General features: G+C 41.6%; 1 protein-coding gene across 1 annotated transcript in view; it reads right to left on the reverse strand.

Annotated features, from left to right (window-relative positions):
- The window catches only part of mad1l1 (mitotic arrest deficient 1 like 1), a 54257-nt gene that overhangs the window by 20335 nt on the left and 9822 nt on the right, over nucleotides 1-24100 (reverse strand). Inside the window, exons 11-16 of the mRNA XM_034599669.1 lie at nucleotides 23457-23601; nucleotides 18183-18323; nucleotides 17478-17534; nucleotides 15740-15831; nucleotides 15478-15568; nucleotides 3470-3701 (exon numbers count right to left, since the gene is read on the reverse strand). Of these exons, the coding sequence (XP_034455560.1) occupies nucleotides 3470-3701; nucleotides 15478-15568; nucleotides 15740-15831; nucleotides 17478-17534; nucleotides 18183-18323; nucleotides 23457-23601 (758 nt within the window). The remainder of the gene's footprint in view (nucleotides 1-3469; nucleotides 3702-15477; nucleotides 15569-15739; nucleotides 15832-17477; nucleotides 17535-18182; nucleotides 18324-23456; nucleotides 23602-24100) is intronic.

Consider the following 24100-nt stretch of genomic DNA (forward strand, 5'->3'; position numbering starts at 1 on the left):
TGTCTGTCAATATGAAACAAATAGATTGGCTCGAAAGTCTGTCAGGGCGTCTGTCTGCGAGTCTCCTGGGTAACCGGGCTCCTCTGGAGTGTCAGTCAACGATGATAAATACTGTTTCAAGACTTCGGAATTGTGACAAAACTGTCACTTGATGACAGCTATCAAGCTGCCCTGATAGAGGCTGTTAATTCTCGAGTGACGGCAGGAACAAAAGGGCCAAGGAGCGTTATTGCCTTTACAATCACCAACAAGAACCTGTCCGTCCATGCTAATGTGTGTGTTGCTCTGCTAAATCAAAGTACAGGGTTAGAAGTCTTTTAAACCACTGTCAAGTTTTGAGAAAGTCAGCGACTTCCGACTTTTGCCCTTAATTGGTCTCTACGGGTCCGAGCACTGTCTCTTGAAAGCTGTCAAGAACATTCCACTGCTGAGGGAGCTTCGTATTTTTAGATTTTTGCCTTTTCTCTGTGCAACTTGAGCTGCTCCTCAAGTTTGTATTTGTATCCGCTTAGAAATACCATATTAAAGCAATAATTGCACCATTCTAATACATTATCTGTGCAGCTTGTCCTTTGAGCGTGGAGCAAATCCCATTTGACGCTGAGAGAAAGATGTAACACACCCTGAACAGGTCGCCATGTAGGGACAACATAGGAAAACAACAACCTTTTACACTCATTCACACATGAAGGCAATTTACAGGCGTCAAATGTGTTTGAACCATGGGAGGAAGTTGGAGTAGCTCGAAAAAAATCTGGTTCAACCCCAGAACTGTCTGAGGAAAAAGTGCTAACCACTTTACCACTGTACCGCAGGCCATATTTGTTAAAAAATATTTTTAGAAGTCATTAAATATAAAGTTAAACTATAGAAATAAAAAATGTCATCAGCATTTCGATGTTCTTTATCCTGTCTACCCAGGAAACTCAACACATGTGTAATGATGATTTCTATATTCAATCTTAAAAGGGAGAAAGGACAAAAGGACAATTATTCTACAGAAGAAAAAAAATCACAAACACACTCATTTAAATTGAATTAAAGATTATCAAACTCAACATGAGTTCTCAGTTAACATTAAAAAGGTTGAGACCACAACCATCTTCACACTCTGCATCTTGAATAGTTATGAGGCCATCGCTGTGGCCAGATCTGTCCAGACGTATAAAGCTGCCAAGGTACAATGTAAACTACTATGATAGTTCCCTCTAGAGCAGCTCCAGGAGCACATTCTGCCACGATGAGACACACACGGTGAAAACAATACCAGCCACACCGTCTAACTGGTAATAAGAACTTGAATGAATAAGTAAAGTGTTTTCACATCTGGAAAAAAGAAATCTCTTAGCATGAAGATGAAAAAAGAGATGGGTTATAGAAGTGAAAGTAGGGGTGGAGAATAATCTGGGACGATTATTCCGTGAGTGATATGGTTTACTTCCTGGCTCCATCATGAATACTGACAAAATGTTTTACTGAAATGAAATGGAGCCCTGGAGCAGGGAGACAGGTGAATTGAATGTTCAACCTCAATATGTTCAGTAATGTTTTCACTTCTCACTGCAGAAGAACCCTCAGGATGCTTCCAAGAAGGAAGAAAAAAGAAAAAGGAAAAACGACTTAATTCACAAAATGCAGTCATGTGTAAAGCTTGGAATAAGACTTCATAACAACAGCTAAATCCACTGGATTCATTTAATTTTAAAGTATAATGGAAGGATTTTTATTCTGGTGTAAAATTTAACTATATCTAAGACTAATTCCTGTCATTTCACGATAATTAAATTGCAGTTGTATTGGCTTAACGTTTTCATGAAAACTTGAACTCGGAAAACACAGGAACATCTATTTCATATGTTTTGCTGATTAAGAGGAGAGTGTTTGACTTGTGAAATTAAATGTGGAAAACTGAATTTTCTTTTTACTCATAATGTTCCATTTGACATTTCTCTGGATGAAAATCTAGTGTCATAATCACAAAGACTCAATTACCCACAATCCCTTGTTAGGCAAGGGATTGTGGGTAATTAAGTTCTTCTTTTCCAGAAGGGATAATATTCAAAAGATGTATTTCAGAAATGTAACTTTTCAAACAAATTTGATGGTGAGGTTCGCCCATTACGAACAGTGGGGTTGATAATTCATTTAGTCAAATATAGTACATGAAGTAAAACCTTTCTACATAAACTATCTCTGAGACATTAGAATCATCCCTGTGTTATTCATCTGTGATACTTTTCCAGTCATTGCACTTCTCTGACCCTGGTCTGAGGATAAGAACAGATATCACACATTAGGTCTGCATTACTTGCTGCAGCTTAGATTGAGCACAGCGGAAAGAAACTTAATCATTTCACCTGAAAAAGACAGAAAAACTGAAAGAGAAATGGGTCAGAAGCTCACTGGCAAAATTGAAACGCTGGGTAAGATGAGAAGAGAGAAGACAAGAGTGAAAGGAGGTGAAAACGTGAAAATGAAGCATGGGAGGTGGAAGACATGAGAGAGACTAGTTAGAGAGAGAGAGAGAGTGAATGAGTCAGACTGAGACAGAGGAAGAGAGCGTGCACTGTGGTCCTCGGGAAGACAAATTAGCCGACAGATTCCCAGCACTGAACTGCCCTGAACTCCAATTAAATATTTAACCCTGCCATAACGACACGTCCTCCCTCTAACTGTCTGTCATATAATCACATCCAAGAGGTGAAACACCTTGTGGCCTTAAATACCAATGAAGCCATGTTCTATGTTTAGGAACCCAGCCACCAGAGGGAGCAGGTTTCACTCCTGATATAAATTTTCAAAAAGTAGAAATATCATCAAATTACTTCTTTAAAGAAAACTTTGACCGTCTTCTAACCTGACATGAACAGATTTGGTAGATCACAGGCATAATGTGAGATATCTTATCAAATCATATTTAAAAACAGCAAGAAACGCTGCGGAAACTGTAGCTGTGGCTCATTACAGCTCAAATTGAGCTTGTTCATGTGCATGTTTCCCTCATTATTACACTTTTGTGTTGGTTGAGATTTATGGCCTCCACCAAGGAAAAACGACTGAACTCTTTATTAACTTTGCGAGAATGACACGAGGGTGCATTTGTTGACATTTTCCCCAATTTCCCATGAAATAATGCATGCGACAGACATATCTCTGCACCTGATATCTATGATTTGGTGCCATTTGCTGCAGCTTGATTGAATTTAAGGGACCGTTGGGCCTGGTCGGAGGTATATGTGCTCTGACTGCCGTTCTACTTTCTCCTGTAATATCTGCTCTGCAGTTAAACTCACCCGCAGCCCCTTTGTTCAGCTCCATTAAAAATAAATTTACCAGTAATATAAATGTTACGGACAATGGAAAAGTCAATGCCACTATCCAACCCTGCTTCATTTATCATGAAGCCATTACAGGTTAAATGTACCAGTTGAGTATGAGGGAACATGCCGGTGTGGGTTGTAACTCTTACCCAGCACCTCCTTCGATGGCGGTAAACTGAGGCCGATGCTGCTGCCGTGCAACCTGGAGTCGTCTTGAGAATGGGCCAAGGCGCCTCCCTCCTGCAGCGAGCGCACAAGTTCCCTGAGGTGTGTCACTTCCTCCTGAAGAGCCTCCACTTCCTGCTGGCGTTGTTGCTTGGCAACAGCAGTGGGGTTCATTGTGAGGTGAAGAACTCTGGTTTTGACAGGATCATAGTCTCCCTGAGACAAAAAGAGACAGAAAGACAAATATCGGACATCCATTTGGTTGTACAGTTTTGAGTTCCTGAACTCAAAATACAATCTTCTTGTCCAAACTCTAATTAAAATAAAAGCAAACTTCTGAAAGAATATAATAATAGTGTGTGCTTTTAGCCAGCAGTGTCTAAAAATCTATTCTCAACCAAAAGCTCTTAAGTAATCATGCTCCAAAACTGAGTCAAATTATATGTTCAAACCAGCATTAGCTGACGTAAGGCAGGTTGACAAATGTCTGTCAGAACTCGGAATGGTTTAGTGTGTGAGTGTTACCGTTTACACCAGACATTTCACAAGAAAAGTTTTGGTTTAATAGTGTAGATCGGTAAAGCACAGCCTCGCTATTAAATCCAGATGGTGCCACCGTCAACAGACAAAGTTTGCAAGTTAAAGTTGTAAGCTTCCCTCTCCTGCTTCAGAAAAGTAACTTCATTTTCAACTTCTACAGATATTTATTTAGTGTCACGTCCGACTGCTCTGCTTTACATCGCCTGCCAAAATCGACTCTACAGAGGCGACAGGATAATACAGTGAAGCTATAAGCGTCAGGCTGCCAACTTGCTTTATTTCCCAGAATGCTCTTTGCGGTGACAAACTGTACGCGGCACATGAAGCACATCTGATCTTGTTCTTTAATGTAAATAGAACTGTCAGAATAAGACGTTAGCTAGCGTCAACATTTCCATTTTATTTGAAGCATGGATTCATTTCCTGTTGTCTCTGAAACTTGGAAACATGATGTACGATGCTTTATCATGCAAGCGATGAAATAGTTTTACTAAATGTTTCATAAGCTCTGAAGTTCAACATATTTTATAAAAACTGTCCCAGTGACACGCAGAAGTGTTTAATAAATGTTTCATGGTATATTGATGCCATAAATTGAGACCAATGAGATTTAACTGTGGGAGTGTATCAATCAAACGGACTAACACAACATTACATAACATATAAGGAGTGGGAAATACAGATGGATGTTAGCAACAAGAAAACTCTCTGAATTGGAAGCTAATACCAAAGGAAAAATGAGACGGAGGTTTCCAGAAAACATGATTTACTTCTTTTATGATTTTGTTTTCTTCCGAGTCTATACGGCCCGGGTAAATCTGAGCCCATCTTGGCTTAATACCAATATAAGAAGCTAAACACAAACTGGAACACGAATACACACACACCTATCCGAGCTCTTGATTACTGGCTAAATTAGATTCCATATGCCCCCGAGCGGTGGTTGCAAAATAAACTACAGACGTGGGGAGAGCAAGCAGCAGTCAAGGAGAAAGGGGGATACGGGAGATGGGAAATGTGAACGACACAGAAGAGAACACAGTGAAAAACAGAGGGTGGATGGCTATCGTTGCCTTCAGGGTAGGGAAAGAGCAACGGAGACGGGAGGCAAAAAAGCGCCTCACACGCTTATAAATAATGCTTTGTATAATTTAAACGGAACAGAGGGATTGAGCTTTCCAAAATGAGGAGTAGAGAACGTGTGTATATTTATATCAAACCATTTCAACTGGACCGCACAGCCAAATAAAATCCAGATTTATTTTTCTCGCAGCATAAATCTTTTAGAAGTTCAGCATCGGAGTTTACTCGAGGACGCGTCAGGATGTGTGTTGTGATCAGCGGCGAGACAAAATGTTAGGGAGAGCCAGATATTGTGAGACAGATATGTAGATTAGAGCTGTAAACCCTGGCACAGACACAGAGTAGAGTCCTAAAAACGCAGCCAATAGCTACGTTCTGTCAAGAAGTGAAAACTCTTTCAAACAAGCGTCTGTGAAATTTGGTCCGGCTAATGAAAATTATCATTATTTGGCGGAGGGATTCATATTTCACTTTTGGGAAGCCTGGACTGAGCCAAGGGGCGATGCTTTAATTGACTGCTCAGCCACAAAAACAAAAAGAAGATTTATATCTATTTGGAATCCGAGCACATCGCTTTCAGAGCGAGCCAAGAAATGGCATAATCATTTATTAATTGATGAACCCTCGTCATGAACCGAGCTGAATGAGAAGTTGGAAGAAGGCCTTCCTCTACATCCAATTTTACTTTGTGTGTAGAAGATGACGGACGACAAATAAGTGAATTGATAAATTGATCCGCTGACATTGAAAAACACGAAATTGAAAGACTCACACAGGGGATGATCAATTATAAGATGGAGAAAGTCTAATTACCTCTCACTGCACCTTTACCGTAAGTCATTTGAGAAAGTGCTGCATTATATAGTGATAAATCATAATTTAGTTCACTGCTGCATCAACAGCTAACAAATGCCAACTTTCAAAGTGGATGTAAGCAAACTGCTTATTAGAGTGTTTCAGCTGGCCTATTTTAGTGTGTGTGTACATTTACATTCATCTATGGCCCGTTCTTCCACAGTATTTACAGTGAAGCGAGGTGGAGTGCCATTCCATGTGCCTGAGGCCAAATATCTCTTATTCATAGAACAACAATAAAGACGTGTCTCATACCATGGAGCAGTCTGTTTTGAAAGAAAAGAGCAAGAGGCCGGGAAAGGGAACCACAGAGCAAGAGATCAAGAGGATGAGATAGAGAGAGAGAGAGAGAGAGAGAGAGAGAAGGAGAGTATATAAGGAGGGCCGATCGAAATCCAGGCAACAATATCTGCCTTTAACGTGGCTGAGCAAATCGCTCTCAAACATCCACCTCTGTACTCCACACAGCACAGACCACAGGGGACACATGAGTCACTGATGGAGCAGGTGACAAAGTAATGGTGAGTGAGTGTGAGTGTGCATGAGCGTGAGAGCAGAGGGGCACCATCAAAAAGTAAAGGAAAACCAAACACACACAGACACACACACACCCTTAAACTACTGAACTGATAAAGCAAGGTTGACTGGAGACACAGAGCAGACACTGGAGCGGCAAACCTCTTTCACTGAGTCATATTATCAAAAACAGAATGGAGCTAATTTCTTGACTGGCTTTTAAAGCCTCTCTTTTTTTTTTTTATAAATTGTCTGTCGCGGTTGCATTTACAGGATCAGTTCAAATTACAATTACATGGCACTTGTTCATTTCTGGAGGTCAAACGACGTTCTCTTCTATTACTGAGCCATAATCTTAAATAATGACCAGAAAGGTGCATGTGCAGATAAGATAATGTCAAGTTGACCTTTGACATCTTGGAAAAATGTCATCACTATTTATCCCATTTTTATCCAATTAGACATTTGTCTGAAAATACCATAATTAGCACATGCACCTTGAATAATAGCTGACATTGACCTTTGACCATCTTATCTAACTGCGTCCCATTAATTACTTATTTGTCCTGCCAGGGTTTCATCATGAAACTCTCACATATAATGTCTCCAACTCTTTTAGTGCCATCGCTTCATTGTAGAAGTGTGTAGAGTTCTGCCAAACATACTCTCTCTCTCTCTCTCTCTCTCTCTCTCTCTCTCTCTCTCTCTCTCTCTCTCTCTCTCTCTCTCTCTCTCTCTCTCTCTCTCTCTCTCTCTCCCTCCATCAGCAGCACCGGGAGGAATTCCACCACGTCTGTAGGTTGTCAAAACATAACATTTAAAAAGTTTGACCATCCTTGCAGGCATCAAGACCCAGTCAGTTTCATATGTAGCTGTGTGCGTTCCCAAGAGGGGCGTGCAGCTCTCGGCGGGCAGGCAGATGTAGGTTTGTACCCGTCACTCATGCTCAGTTGTGCATGAGGGCAAACTGCGTGCTCTGCACCAACTCCATTAACATGTTAACGAATCAACTGTGGCCTTACCGATCGGAAAAGTGCATCAAGCAATGCACTGCAAGAAAGAACATAGTAGTCACTTACTTGTGTGATGTCAAGTTTTTAACAATCACAAGTAGAAACGCTGCACAGGCCTTTTTGGATATGGGCTGGCTATGAAAGACACAGCAGTTGTTTAGCAGAAACTTTACCCCTCGTCTCTAAGGCATTGAGAAACCCATGGATTTATATGGGTAGTTAGACTCAAGAGTTTGTTTCCAGCTAGCTGCAGCGCAGATGTCCTGACAGAGTCACATAAACAGCCCGGGCAGGTCCCTGGAAGGTAGACATAAGCCAAATGGAACCTGAACTCTCTAGATGGAGTTAGGAGTAGTAGCTGGAGTGGAGCAGCATCCGCTACACACTGAGAAATGTATGTTTGCTAATGGTCTTATCACTGAAAGGGACACAAGTATCTGGTGTCCTTTGCTGAAATCCTTAGTTAAGCTTAGATACACATGCAAAGCACAAACTGTGATGATGTTGTTTTAAAGAGCAGAAAGAAATCACCACAGCTCAGCATGGGCTGATCATGTCTCGGACAAAAGCAGAAAAATGCTGCAAGGTCCCCTTCAGATTCCCTTGTGTAAAATAAACTGCCTAATGGCAAGTTGCATGGAAATATCACTAAAGCTGCTTTCATGCACTGAACTCCGCAGTTCCTCCGTATCGTCTCCAGAGTGAGTCCAATTCTCCGGATTTTACAGGCAGGACATGTCTGAACTGGGCTTATCATGTCACTGCAGCCGGCACCAAGGATTTCTTACACTACATCTTTGCTGAGCACTCTCGTGTCCTTGTCTTCGGTCCGTTGTGTGAGCGATCACAAAGCGATTGCTGAATCCTAAAAGGTACTAAAAGGGTCTGGAGACATTTCAGTGTCTCTGTGCCTTGTGTAAAACAGCAGACAAGGGGATGCTCTCCTAACACTCCCCCTCCGTGGTTCAGGGCCAGCTGGTAGAGACGGGGAGATTTTTTAGACCATGTAGCATTAGCATGAGAATCTCTAGTAGGTTCCGCCACACAGAGACTTGAGCCTCTGGGGTTGTTAATGGATACACAAGAGGAGGAGGAGGTGGTGCCCAGAGAGCATGAAGGCAGCACACATTCTCCATGGGACACTGAGCTCCAAGGTCTTAGCATCGCATCTTTACACCATGGAGATGAGAGCAGTGACGAAGACTCGCTCAGGAACAAGTGGAGTGTGAAAACTGCCACCCTCCTCTCCATCAGACAGGTCAGTCACATTGAAGCACCTCACCTGTATAAACCACTGGAGTGACCTTCCTTGTGTGTTTGAGCTGGCAATTGTACTCCAATTTATGTTTTGTCGTTTTACCAGCCACAGAAACGTTTCCTACATTTGGTGTAATTAACAGGAAATAGCTGTAGTTTACATGTACGGACGTATTACGACTTTGAAAAGATGTAGAAGAGGAGATTTTTACAATGTTCACATTTTAGCGAAAAACATTTTCCAGGATGAAAGAATCCATACAAAGTCTTGAAGAAGAAGCAAAACTTACTTCCATGATCATTAAAACCTGTTCCACTATAACTGTCATAACTAACATTTATCTCTCAAATTGCTTCTTACACTGAGCAGGCTGGATGAGGATGAGGCACTCTACTCTGATGTCTTGAATCATTTCGCTGATTTATTCAAATAAAAACCGAGCGGCACTGCCATCATCTCTTCTGCTCAAAATGCAGAGAGCGGTTTTTCGTGTTATTGAGAAAGTCCCTATCAAAAACAACCTTGACGTGCCGTACCTGTAACGGAGAGGGGGAGGGGGAAGACAGAGGATGGTGGGAAAGACGCTCAGTTAACGGGATATAATGAAAAGTCATAGTATAGTAACCCAATGGTGATAAAGGATTGGTTCACATAGGTTTAGTCCAACTTGATTTGTCCAATGATTCTACACTGGACACTTTTAACCACACAACTTGTGGAGGAGACTTTGGCTCCCACTTGCTGGACTGGTGCCTTTTTGGAAATCCTCCATTCACAGTACACAACACCCTCAAGACTGGGCTTTTATATGACCAAATAATTTGAATAAAAAAAAAAAGATACCTAGTTTACTTTTGTTGAAAAAGTCATAAGATGTAATTGGACAAAACAGTGAAACTATCATGAGCTGATAAAAAAAAACATCAATATCAGTGCCAGCCCAGGCAGATTTTAATGGATTTTTATCAGCTAAAATAACACTGATCAAAATGTGCTCTTTTCATCCCTGTACTCTGCTGTGTTTTGTCCTCCTCAGACTATTGGTGTTGCAGCTACTCTCCTTTACAAAAAAAAGCCAGACTCTACTGTGCAGCAGGCTGAATAGACCAGTGGAAATTACCATATGTGAATGGGAAATGTGGGTACAGCAGTGAGGGACTACGAGTTCAGACATTAAGATTGGAAAAACAAAGAGATTCACTGAGCTCTAACCCCAATAGCCATTAGCAAGGCAGTGTAAAAGATATTTCAGCAAACAGCTTCTGGTGTTTAACTGGTGCTGACTCTTGCTTCTGCTGGTTAATGCGATAAACGTCTCCAGCTGTAGCAACTTCATAAGTATTCATTCTGTGCATAGCTTGATGACAGGTTGAAATTAAAGTTGACTGTTGCTGGTTTTTGTGTTTTCTGCACACTGCTGTACATAATATATATTACCAATAACAGTCATAATAGCATTTTCATTATTTATCGATATATTACCTTATAAGTGTCGGATAAATCATAAATAAATTATGATTTTCTAATGATTTCATTAAATGTCAAGTGCACGTCTTGATCACATGTTGAGTCATCACAATAAAATCCAAGCACAGACAGGGTTGTCTCAATAAAGTTGGTTTATCAAAGTGTTCCTGCCACTAGGTGTTGTTTTGTGGTTGTGTTGGCTGGGGTGTCAACTGCTGGCAGTCAGCCTGATCTGTCCATCTGCCCGACAGTATGAGGAGCAAAATTATCTTGGCTTTACTTTCCACATTGCCATAAAATCCCACACTCCCCATTAACTTTTTGGTTTAGGCTCACTGCTAAAGCCAAAAAGGAGAACAAAACCTGCCTGTTGGCCTCAAGGGTTCGCTTACAGGACTTAAATATATAGTTGTGTTTTCAGGTTTATTCATTGCTTAAATTGTTTTCAGTATCCAACACTACGACACAAGATAGAACTTTTATATCGTTAAAACTGCCACAACTATTCAAGCCTCCATGTTTCACTACTAGGGGTGGGTAGTGAATACTAATAAAAATAATAAACTAGCCCCGGGGGCTAAATTATTAAATACCGTAGTATCAATAAGCTCCGACGTTACGGGTTCTGCTCTCGGAAATTAAGAAATTAGGAAAATAGATTTTCTATTTATTACGGTGCACGTTTTATTTCACCAACTCTGCTTCTGATTAAGGCATTAATCTATGATGCATTCTTCCTGTTCCCCATCCAACTCCATTTCTCTCTCTCTCTCTCTCCACGTATATAATGTACAGTATGTTTCCAGCCAGAGGCAACACAGGGAGGAGTTAACTAAGGTATAAGAACATGGGTTGATTATTCAAAATGAACATTAACTAGCTGATCTTTAAACATCTTAAAAAATTCTGAAAAAGAACCAATATGTTTACCATTGAAGTACTGCCTGAATAAGCAGTATTCTAAAGAGTAGTAGCGTTAAATCTTAGAATACAATACTACCACAGCTTACATAAGGAATGGAAGAAAAACTTTACTTGGCTTCAAGAATGTCATATTCAGGATGGAATTGCAATAACATCTCATCTAGCACTATGTCTCTTTCAATTTAAAAATAATGTCTAAACATAATGTTGCTATGGCTGCATGTTATGGCCTTGCCCAAGCAAGCACATGTGCAACAGAGAGTCGACATTGATGCAACCTCTTGCAACGGCAACAATTATCTTTGTCTAGACACGTGACGTGACAGCAAGAGCACAAAGACAGAGCACAGCAGTGTCTCCCACCATTGTAGCTGTATGAAAAGAAAGCAACGAGAGGGGAGGTTGTAGGTTTTGGATTGTTAAGAAACAACTGATGATTCTCACTTGTTACGAGTAAACATCAAAATTGCTTCAATTCAATTGTATTTTCCTGAAAGCTTGATGATGTTGTCATGTCTAACCAGAAAGAAAACAGGGTCCAAACCACAGAGGGGCTGCTTAAAATAAGAAGCAGAGTACACGTGGTAGAGGGAAGAACAGCTCTTGACAGGCTCTGAGAAGCCGGCCTGCAAACAAGCATTTTCCTTGTTAATAACAAGATTGAATTGAATTGAGCAGGCTCTCGGAGACGGCCTTGTCAGACACATGTGGAACAGTTTCACAATTTCACCTCGAACCACTCATCAAAATTCAATAAAACAATCACCCAGCACATTCTGTTCAAATCTCAAATCGTCTCTGTTTATGTTTTGCTACTCAAATGATAACTGGTATAATGCCTTTATATTTACTGCTCTGACCAATGAAAGGTGATGCACAGGATACAATGGGTTTACTATTCTGTCATCATCAATAATGAATGTTTGGAATAAACTGTAGATCCCAGGAGCTCTGCAAATAGAAAGACTAAGGCTTCGCAGTTTCAAGAAGAAGTCAGCAGGCTGCCGGGCCTTTTCCTGTCATGCCCCATTAGGAACAACCTCCCTGCTGACATCAGACTGTCTGCCTCCGTTGAGGCGTTTAAATCCAAACTTAAAATTCATCTTTCTGCCTTAACTTTCACTTATTGGCTTATCGGTTAATTACTTAAGGCCTGTAATACATTACGCCTTGTAGAACTGTACAGGCCATGGTGTCCTGCTTACAACAGCACTCTAAACTTTCTGATAATTACGGCATATCTCTAACCCTCTGTTTGTTTAGTCCCTTAAGCACATGAGCATCCAGACTGTGTGACCATCTCTCCCTCTCTATCCCCTATTTTCTACTCTCTGTGCTAAAACCATTGGTCGTCCTGGGACCTCTCTCCCTCCGTATGGCTGTTAGTGCCGCATTCCAGATGTTTTGCATCAGGATCTTTGTCCTCCAGGAGTCCTAGTCTCCTCATCATCTCTCTCCGCTGCTGTGTGTTTCTGTCCTTCCTCCCAGATGTGAGAATGATGCGATTGATTTTGCCTGTGATCAATGTCTGGAGAATTAGGTTTGAACATTGTCCTTTCACACATCAACAACAGGAGATTTTCTGTGTGAATCACATTCACACCCTCTGAAATTACTCTGATTTGTTTTGTTAAAATGCATCAACACACCCACCGGCCCACAGTGAAGTCTGCAGATAAAGACCAGCTCAATTAAAACTTCAGACATTACACAGACTTTAAGGGGGTTGGCATTGGTAGGATCTGTTTAATGCCCTGGTCAACAGATTCAGACAATAGCGTTTAATGATAATGTCAAGAAAAGTCAATAGTTGTAGTCCATGTGTGAGAGTCTGTCCTATTTACAGGTCTTTATGGTGGAGGGGGGCTTGTGTGGCTCAGTGGCCATCTGTTGACAAGTGCTTGTTGTCCTCCCAGATTTCTGCTTCTTCAAATAAATACACCTTCAAATAAATACACCTTCAGCCTGCATCTTTCTCAAGGAGAGGAATCACTAGGTAGCATGATAAACAACAATCATGCATCAGAGAGGATTAAGGAAAAAAAACAGCAGCTTAAAGAATAATATACTTTAAAAGAAGACCGAGACCTGGATCTCGACAATTCTTAATAAAGCAGCTTCCTGAACAATATCAGGGCTCATCTCAGTGGCTCTTAGACACAGGATGTCAGGAGGAGCTGAAGGAGATGTCCGTTCGCTCAGCTCGTTTCTCTGATGACTTAATATCCTGCAGTGGGTTAAAGGTTATATCTATATGAGGCTGTAACGTTATATAAAGTGAAGGTCATATGACTTGAAACTGTAAGAAAGCCGCAGGCAAAGAAATATTTGGATGTCTGGCCATCTGTTAGACAGCAGGAGCTTATGCAAAACTCTGGATCCCTCTATTGTTCTTGTCACTTTACCATTGAGATCGAAAGTGAGCCAACATCACGATGCTGGAAAACCTCAGTTAAACCCAAAGAAAGCTGGCTAACGTACTATAAACTGGCTTTGTGATCCAGGCCCCTGGTGAGAGGCAGAGACCTTCCACCACAGAAAGCAACCAACTAACCAGTTATACAAGATGCTCATCACTGCTGTGCTGCTTTCAGATACTGCGGACATTCTCCTGGAAGTATTCAGAGGGACTGTATTCAGAAAATGTCCTAGTGAGCCCATATTAGAATACACTGAAAATGTCAGGAGAATTTACAGTGAGCGAGTTGATCACGTTTCTAACACTGGTCGGATGTGAAAATGTAAAGAAAACAAATGAATACAAATGTTTAGACTGAAAAAGAGGCGTCATACACGTAGAACACACCAAAGAAGTTGTCAACTTGGAAAGATGAGATATGATAAGAACAGACTCCAGCATCTATGTGCTGTAAAATTTAAATATGTAATTTTCATTCTGGAATTTATACATCATGTCCTGCCACCTGCATTTTCTATGTTTCACCTGAATGCTCCAAAGATCAGATAATCTCCTGCTGCGTTCTTCATATGTGAAGCACAAAATCTGGCGAATTCACCGGATTTTCCATTGTTCGTGTTTGAAATCTGCTTTAGAATGAAAACTACAGAAATCACAACAATATGATAAAACGAGGCATTTTCTTAAAAGGATATTTTAACAAAAATGTAAAAAAAATGTACGTATGCATTTATGTTCTTGAAATATACTGTAGGTGTGTAAGAAAGATGTAGGAAAACCCAAATTTCCCAGGAGAGCTTCCTGACAGACTGCTGGTGGGGATTATTGAGCCCGATTCCATGAAGAGCAGCCTCATTACATTGGTAATCTGAGTGGTTGACAGTCACACTAGTCAGTATGATCTAAATATATAGACAGGGCGGAAATGATGGCTTTATGCCACGGGAATCTGAAGTGCAAGTTGATATAATGAAAATCCCCGCTGTCACTTTATTCAAGCATTCAATGTAAGTCACTCATGCTTATGCATTCAGCCATTCATTTCTCCTTTCAAATGCTCCTCATTCAGTCACTCATCTCTCCACTCCGTCTGATGTAGGGGTCTCTTGCTGTGCATCAGACCGTGGAGGAGTCATAAAAGTTAACTCCTAAGAACTGACCTGATCCATTGACCAAGCAACCTTGAAACCCACACCCACACACACACACACACACACACACTCAGTTGTCAATTGCTTTAAAAGTGGTGGTCATGCTTGAGAACACATGGATTTCATTCACCTCACGGCTAAATGGAACCAACACGCTTGCCCACACACGTTTCATTAAAGTGCCCTGGTAGACTTACTTTGGCACAGTGTGAGTCAGGGGAGTTAGAGGACCTGACTGAGATCACACACACACCCACACCCACACACACACAGAGCCAATTTAAAAAGGAGAAGGGATCAGGTCTAACTGAGGGAGTTCGTCGAATAGCTCTGCCAGATGAAAGTAGCTGGATTAGATGCACACGTCCGCATGTGTGTTTGTGTGTCCGAGTTATGTTAAGGCGGCTACCTGCCACAATTCATTTCATCCAGTTTAATTTACAGCAGACACTGGGGAATGTCTACATATATTGTCACAATACCCGGCTCCCCACAACGGTTATGCTCATTCGAATCCCTCCATCCAATAAAGCAGGGCTTTAAATCAGCCTGAGTTTCTACTACTTTTCCATTGGACGCTGCTGGAGTCACACCTGGGTCCAATTGCTTTTGAAAAACTGTCAGATATGGGTAGCGTTTGGGTGAATCAATCTGCGGTGTCATACCGGCTGGGCTCCTGCCCTTGGGTTTATTAAATTGGTTCCTTTGTGCCAGATGAGTAAATCCATCACAGAAAAACAGTTGGAGGGAAGTTTTGGTGCCTTACCTGCAGGTTGTGTCTCTCCAGTCTCATCTCCAGAATGTTGTTCTGCTCCTCCAACCGCTGCCGCTCCGACTCTAAATCTTCAATTTTTTGTCTGGAAAAAAATGCATCCACACATGCTCCCTTACTTCTAATGAATATCTACAAGGTACAATTAGTGACTATGCAGATTATCGACTCAATAGGTTAATCCTTGATCTCTAGATGTATATAGTGAGCGAGTTAACCTTTGACTTGATGGTATTTGTGTGTGTGTGCCAACTACCTGAGTATGTTGACCTCCTCTTTGGTGGCAAGAGAGCTGCTGTCAACCACAGAGGTCGGCTGCTTTTTCAGACACTCCAGCTCTAGCTCCACCTGAGACAGACAGACGAGAAGATGGGCTCGGAGCATTAATGTCAGACCACCTCTGGCCATGTGCCTGGCACAAACCTTTCGCCTGAAGATAAATCTTGAGGACTCTATTCCAGCGCGCTGCTATCTTTTCCAGGAAGACATCCAGACAAACAGATATACGCCATCAGTCTTCCAACTCATTTTTCATTTCAGAATGTCCCGGCTCTTTTCCCCAAGCACTTGTTTTTAGTCTGTGGATGTCTTAGTTAGTTTCTCTCGGATCTCACTCTCCCCTCTGCAATTATCCCTCATTTCCATTTGCACACCCATTTTCCTCTCTTTCTGACAGCATCTGTCTGTCTCTCAGCTCATCCTCTCTCTCCCAGTCTTCCCAAGACGAATAAGTAATTACTGCTACACCAGACAGGTGGATTTCACGCGTCAATACTCATTGCTATGGCTATGTTGACGTCTCCTTGGCAACAAGGAGCCAAGGAAAAAAATCACAGTGTGTGTAAGAGAGTCACACCTGCCAACTCTTTACGTTATCCTGGATTTATATCATAGAACATAGCATACACTAACTTCCACAACACGTATATAAGAAAAAGAAAACTTAACACAAACTGGCCCATTAAATCTGGCAAAATTCAAATGTCACTCAAAGACTTAAGTATATGGTCATCGTAACCTGGCAATTACCCAGTGTGCTTCAATAGCAATTTGTGTCACTTCAGTCAGGATGTAACAAGAGGGAATAGGGACAGTAATGCATGAAAGCAAGCTGTTCTGTTGCTGTTAAATATGAAAAGGTCTGACGGACCATTTTCACAGTTGGTCTCCGTGTATAAGTCATATATTGGTCAGCATGTGCGTCACAGAGCTGTTTAAGCATCTCTAAATCACAGTCAGGCAAAGTACACCTGACAGGATAACAATCACAATTTAAGAGACACGTGAGACAGCTGAAATTCTCAGGGCAGAACTGTTGTCTCCCTCTTCTGGCGGTGAGAGTGATTACACCAACACTGGTGATGCATGCTTGTGACGCCTGCCTCGAGTTCCGCATACATTTTATCTGGAGCATCAGAAAGATTTTTTGGACCATTCCGAGGCTCAGGGTTCTGTAGCCGGTTCCATCCCAGTTGCTTTGGTTGCTCCCCTCTTGGCAAACCAGTAATTGCTGGCTGTCATAAAACCCATCGCTGCAGCTGTGCCAGTGCAAGAGTTTCAGATTAAACGATACAACGCATTCACACACACACACACACAACAAGTGTACGTGAATGGGCATGTGATCTGTTTGCAGGTGTGTTTGTCTGGATGGAGACTTTTTAGTGTGGACGAAGCCAAAGAGAGATTTACCTGGTGCTGATGGCTAATCAACATTGTGTGAAACAAAAAATGCTAATGGTAGAGGCTGCAATGTCTGTGATCATTTGGTTAATAATTCGGTAGTAATTAAGGTTTCTATAGCATTAATAAGTATTATATATTTAAATTTGTGGTAGTTGTTTCTTGTTTTTAGTTACTGGTGGAGTACGAATGGAAGTTCGGGTCAAACACATCAAACAAGTAAAGAAAGCCATATGTATTCATCTGTTTTATTACAGACTAAAGCACTACCAGTTATAAGAGTGGGGGGTTGTGTGATCATATATACTAACCGTTTGTAGCTGCAGTTTGATTGTCATCGTCTCTTCCTGTGCTTTGCTCAGCTGGGCCTGAACAGACAAAACAACACAAGGGGTGAGGAAGGGAGGGAGGAAGGAAGGGAAGGAGGCACCGATACAAAAGACAAGCATGAAAAATGACTTGTTGTGCTACTGATTTACAGTATTGACAGAACCGGTGCAGGCGAGCAGATCAGAAAGAGGTGCCAGTATATTTCAACCAAAGTGTGCTACTCATTCATTTTCAAACACTGACACGTCGGCCTTCTTCTCATCATTCCAGCGTTGCTCGTAATGTCCCAGTGCTTCACAAGAGCGGCTTTCATCAGTTTTCAGTGCAGTGACTGTCAACTCGTTCACTTGAGCCATTAGTTATGAGCAAAGTCGACAACGTGTTTCCAAACTGACTAAACTTCGGGGACTCTGAGGTCGCGTTCACACCGACCCTTGTTTAATCCAGATCTTCTCACTCTTTTTCAGTTTAGTGTGAACCAAACTAACAGGTGTGAAAGGTCCAGACCAACGAAACAAAATTTTGTCCAACCAAAAAGCTGGTGTAGGTGTGAAAATGAGTGATATAAACTCAAATATATATCATTAAATACAAGTTTATTTCTCTAATAACAAACTTGTCTCAGTGGAGGACAAACGAGAGCACTGGGAATACATGTGTTGTGTCATGGATGTGTGCACACGCACCTCCATCTCTGCATTGTGGCTCTGTGTCTTCTGCAGTATGTCCTCTGCCTCTCTGAGTCGCTTGCTGAGTTGAGGCGAATACTCGGTAGGCGCCAGCTCGCTGTCATAAGACTCCAGTATCGCCCGCATTCCATCACGCTCCTGTAACACAAAACACACACACATTAACATAACACTACAAAATCCTATTCCTACTGCATACTTGCAAACACATTTTCAAAAAGAAAGTAAGTCATGAGATTACAGAATTTAGTCAAGAAATATGTGATGTGTGTGAATAAAGTGGGAGAATCAAAGCTCTTTGATGTGTTATCTTTGTATTATGTTTGGTGCTTTGCTGTGTTTATATGACAGGCAAATGTAAATAAGAGAGTGTGAGGGAGCTGCGAATTTCTTTTCCAAGCTTTGACAGGAGAAGCTTGTTGTGGTCACGCTCATTTGTATTTCTCCTCATGTAATAAATCAACATCAAATGTCCTTGTAGACTAAAGATAAAGAATAAATTGTGACAGAGAAATCTTGCAAATGAAGCCTAAATTATGCTTCTTTATCTAGCTTGTATAATGTGAGATACTGGAATGTCCTCGACACTGTAATCTGCCCAGTACATCGACACTCCCAAGTAGCTAGTACTCTTAAAGAAGGGAGGATCAAAACCTCTTCAAGTCGACATCTTCACAAATGTCACTCACGCTGACGCAACATCTCCAAGTAGCTCCCGAGTCTTTGTTGGTCTGCGTCTTTATGTTTGACATTCTCACGCGCAAAAACAGGCTCGAAATGGTGTGTGTGTGTGTGTGTGTGTGTGTGTGTGTGTGTGTGTGTGTGTGTGTGTGTGTGTGTGTGTGTGTGGTCACCAACTGAAGTTAACTGCCGGTTGTCTCCTGACTGAAACTGAACTAAAATGACATTTTCCAGTAAAAACTGTTAAATTGTTAAATTTAAACCTCAGACATCAGAGAAGTCGTCAAATCAACTGATCTAAATCAACTGTTTGTGCCCAATTGCACTCTGAGGTTGCCATGGTGATCTAAAGCACTTAGCTTCTGCTGAGGAGACATGGATTCAGCTGAGAGACACTTCTCGAACGCAGGCTTACCACGAGTCAAGGACCATAACTCCAATCACTTAAATTTTAATGCTGTGCGAGACGGAAGACTCAGCTGACTGCAGTTTTATAAATTATTTGTTTGTGGTGTCAAGTGTAAAAAAAAATAAAAAAATAAAAGGTTGTTTTTTTGTTTTAATCTGAAAATCCAGTTCTTAATTTGTGCTGCAGTCTGTGGGGAAGCTGGATGATACGTCTGTCATTCAGGCTCACGGAGTGAAAAAAAAGTCTGCTTGCTTAGATAGTCGTCTCTCATAGCCTCCGCAGCGCTGTGTCAGCTCCGGAGAAGACTGCAGCCATTATCTTTCTGCTATAGGGGGAAAAAACATTCTGGCTTGTTGGTGTTTTTTTCTAAGACCATGATGCAGCAATGGTGCCACAGCAAGATAGTGGGGGGGGGGCTTGTTTTGGTGGACCACTTGCATGTGGGCAGAAGAAATGGCCAAGTCCCTTCAAAGAAGATGCCACAAAAATCAGTAAAAGGGTGCAAGTCGACTGTGTGATTGCACAACACAAATCTTTGTCATTTTCAGCATGTAGGTTTCTAGCTCGGAGGTAAAATGGTAGCAGGCAGATGGCAGAAGGGGAAGAGACAGACCCACACACTACCACCAGGGTGTAAGACTTCTTAGACAGCGCTATCGAAGGCAAGTATGTTTTCTATCTGGCAAAAAAAGAGAGAACGAGGGAAATCGGTGGCTACGAAGAGGAAGAAGGATGACCAGAAAACTGGTACAGGGAAAAAACAGACAATGACTGCGTTTATATGTGTACTAGTATCCCGGTTGTTATCGGGGTTTTGAAATATGACCACTTTTGTGCTGAAGCATGTCAACGTCTGGTGCATGCATAGATCTTATTGCCGTTTCTGACCACTGCCAATTACCTACGCAGGCGTGGCTTCATGAACGGTTCAACTGGGACACAGCCAGTGAAAGGATGCCCTACTCAGACAGAAATCTGCTTTTCATCACGACAACCCGATCCCACCAGTCACAGCTGCGTATCTTCATCTACTGAAATACTTGTATTTATCGAGGATATGAGAACCCAGATTTCTCACTGCTCCACATAAACACCATATCCTGCATTTGATCAAAACTAGGAAAAGACTCTTGAACGTCTCATATTGCTGAGAAAAATCATTCAATCATGAATGAATGAAGTTGCAACTAGTTGCCCCCAAAAAAGAAGTGAGCAGAATATGTATATTAATATATTTTTTTGCTCAGAAGAACTAGTGGGACTACACCCAAGGATTAATTACAACATTTAATTCATGTGTTACACAGTAAATCTGCGACTGGTTGCTAGGTAACAGAATAAATGAGAACAATCTAATCTGTTTAAAAACTGGCAAACAGCCCGTTTGCTAATTCAAATTCCCCGTCAGTCAAGACCGTTGAAACGATGCGTCTCCTCCCCTCCCGTCACCGCACGGCTACTCTCTGTATTATGGAGCTAAGAAGTCCGCATTTTGTGGCACTCAGGCTTTTAATAAACACCTCGCAAACAACCGGGCTGCTGAGAAGGGGGGGCCTTGGATTGTGAGGGTTATGAAAAGCTCAGTAGTCACTTGTTAAACGGGGCTAACTTGGAGAAATTTGACATTCAGGTTCAAGTCAGGTAATAAACACGAGACCAGAAATGCCCCGTGATTAACTGTATATTGTTTCCTAAGTAGTGCGGCGTGGGTTAGAATGATTCTAAAGCACCTTGTAATTCATGGAAGTAAAAATGATATGAATAATGAGCTGCGATTGCTCTGTCAGATTAGCTCATGAGGTAGCATCAGAAAACAAACCGAGATTTCCCTAATCAGATCCCGCCTGTGATTAGCCAGATCAAAACCAACATAATCCATTTTAGGATGACTGAGTCAGGTGCCTTAAAAAAAACACTAAAATCCAAATCAACCTTAATTCAACGTTATGTCTTTTGGCGCTGCAGCGGCTTCATTTGTCATGCAACATTACACCGCTGCGTTAGAGAGTGTGTATCCTTGTGAGAACCTTGGAGAGGAGAGAAGACGATAAAAAGGCAAAACAGAGCAGGGAACAGGGGTAAAAACGAAAAGGTAAAAAAAACACGTTTAGAGGTCAGTGTGTGCGCGTTCGCTGCCTCTCCTAAACAGCAGGACTGCAGGCTATTTACTGTCTATTAACGTGCAATGAAAATCACTCAATCTAAATCAAAAATCTGTCAGCTCCTCTCTGATAAAACTCTCATTTTGAAAACAATCATGCAGCAGGAAGACAGAGATGATAAAACTATCATTACAGCTTTCGTCATCTATTTTTTTTTTTCTTTCAAATTGCTTTTATGTCAGCTGTTTTTATCGAGTTCATGGAGATGCGACTGTGCCTCTAATGGATCAGCGAGTCTGTCAGGAACAGAACATCCGAGTGGGGCAGCCGTCGAATGAAGGAGACAGCCTCGTGTCAGAGTGGGGAGGATTCATTTCACTGGAAACGCTGGAAGATCCTGGAGTGCGGGTGAAATGAAAATGATTCTCCTCTCCACTTCTGTGAGAACTTTTGTCAACGTGCAGCTGAACAAGGCACTAAATCATCACCGGTTTGTGAACCAGTGAGTTGCTACAGTCACTTCCCACAGGCGAAGGGGGGGATATGTAAATATATGAATCTTACTGTGTTGACGAGAGTTTTTGACAAACAATCCATAGTGATTTCTCAAATGAAACCTTTATATTCCACTGTTTCAAGCTTTTCAAATCTGAGGATTTGGTCAAATAGGAGGAGGAGGAGATACACAGAGAACTTCTCCGACTCCGGTTAGCCACTGAACATGCCGACCATTCATTGATAAGGAAAAAAAAAAAAACACATTTCATATTTGATGAATATTTCAGAAATTATGACTGATTACATGTGCACTAGTATTCCAGTTGTTAATTGGGTTTTTGATCCATTTTTGTGTTTAAGCAGGTCAAGGATACTTAACCTCGAAACCTGGTGGAAGGATGTGGTATCGATCAGGAAAGAACCCATTAAAGTTTGGTGCAGATTGGATCAGGGGTGATCTTTTTTAAATTATGGGATAGTGAGTTTCTCAGACAGTAATTCAGGGACCTTGATGGAGAAAAAAAAAAAAATCTGGCAGGTTTAAGAGACTGATATTTATGAGTGTTTACAATTTAGTGTAGATCCAAATAAAATTCTGGCTCTGGTAAATTTGAATGTGGTTTTATAAAAGGGGCCTGCTGGGGGAGAAACGAGCTCCACTGAGTGCCATTGTGCTTTCCTCGGTTTTATTTCCCGTTAGGGTCTGAGCACCAAATTAATTCAGTTTTTGTTATTGCATAGCTTTTATTTTACTTCAGACAGAAGGCATCACTATTGATAGCCGGCTACATTTGGTACATAATGATAATAAATTGTAAAATTGACTGGATGTGGCTTTGCAATATCCATTAGTTTGCTGTAGGTTTCTTAGAGATATACAAAAGGAGCAAGAATAAAAATGATAAATAAAAGACAAAACATACTCGGGCAGCTGAAGCAATGGTTGGGTGAGAAGCGTCAGTGTATTCAAACAATATTCAGTTAGTTTAATATAACTTTAGGAATGTGTGGCCAGTGAGAAACAAGATGCTCCAACAATCGTTCCTGGGCAAATTCAAGTCAATGTTTTAAAAAGCAAAGAATTCATAAACAACTGAAATGGATAATCCTTCAAATACATTGTGACTGGATAAATACAAACAACAATTATTCCCACACTCTGACTGCCTGGTAAAGTGCAGATGGTCGACTGCAGCCTCTGCCAAAGCAATCTCAGGCCAAGTCATATTTCCAGCTGTACTTAGTTATAGTGGTGGCTGAGTGTGTGTGTGTCCAAGTGTGATTTGTGTACTAAGAGACTGGGCATGTTGACCTAGGGAATTACACACACCGAGAAATCAATATTGCAGGGAGGTCAAGCGGGGGGGGGGTGGGCAAGAGAGACAGCTACAGCAGTCACATGTCATTCATCAACCAATCACAGAGGGGTAAAGGGAAGATCATTAATTCTGCACTGGCCTTGAGAGTCGAGTGTCTGGCCGAGTGTTTGAAGTGAAACTCTGAAAAGGGTTGTGTCGTGAAGGGACAGTGCGAGCAGCTGATGTGTGTGTGTGTGTTTTTGTGTGTTTGATGGTCAGGCACCTTTGTTAGTAACAGTATTCTCTTCTGGAGCCGACGGACCAGAGCGTCCTGGGTCTCCCTCTTCTTCTGCTCCTCCAGAGTTTTGCTGCGCTGCTGGGACATCTCAGCACGGAGCTCCGCCTGCAAGCGCTCCACACTCCTCACACTGACAGACAGGGATACATTAAAAAAACAGAGTGTATATAAATATGGACAACATGACAGCTCCCGAGCGATGCAAAATTATCTGGTTCGCCCCCTGGTGGAAGGCTGCAGGTTATGGTTTCTACTTTGACCAATCTCGTTTGAGCAGGCTTTGGTTGCTCGCAGGTACATGGCCAGGTGGAGAGTGAGAGAGGCTGAACACATCGATCAAAATGCATTCAGCTATTGGCTTATTAATTTATCTGCATTCAAATGTACATAGGATTTATAGCGAAAAGCCAAAATGTTGTCTGGACCTAAAACACAAGCAAAAAAGTTTTGCTGTTTGCGTTTTGTGTGGAGAAACAAGTCAGACTGTTAATAATGAACAGCCCCAAAGTAATAGCTAGTTAGTTCTAAGATGACAGCCGATGGGCTCCGAGATGGATGGATGGGTCAAAAAGAAAAACAGTTTTTCATCAAATTACACGTCAGTGGTTTTAATTTGATACTTGATGCTA

This window comes from Hippoglossus hippoglossus, chromosome 1 (assembly GCF_009819705.1).
Source record: "Hippoglossus hippoglossus isolate fHipHip1 chromosome 1, fHipHip1.pri, whole genome shotgun sequence".
Lineage (NCBI taxonomy): Eukaryota > Metazoa > Chordata > Actinopteri > Pleuronectiformes > Pleuronectidae > Hippoglossus > Hippoglossus hippoglossus.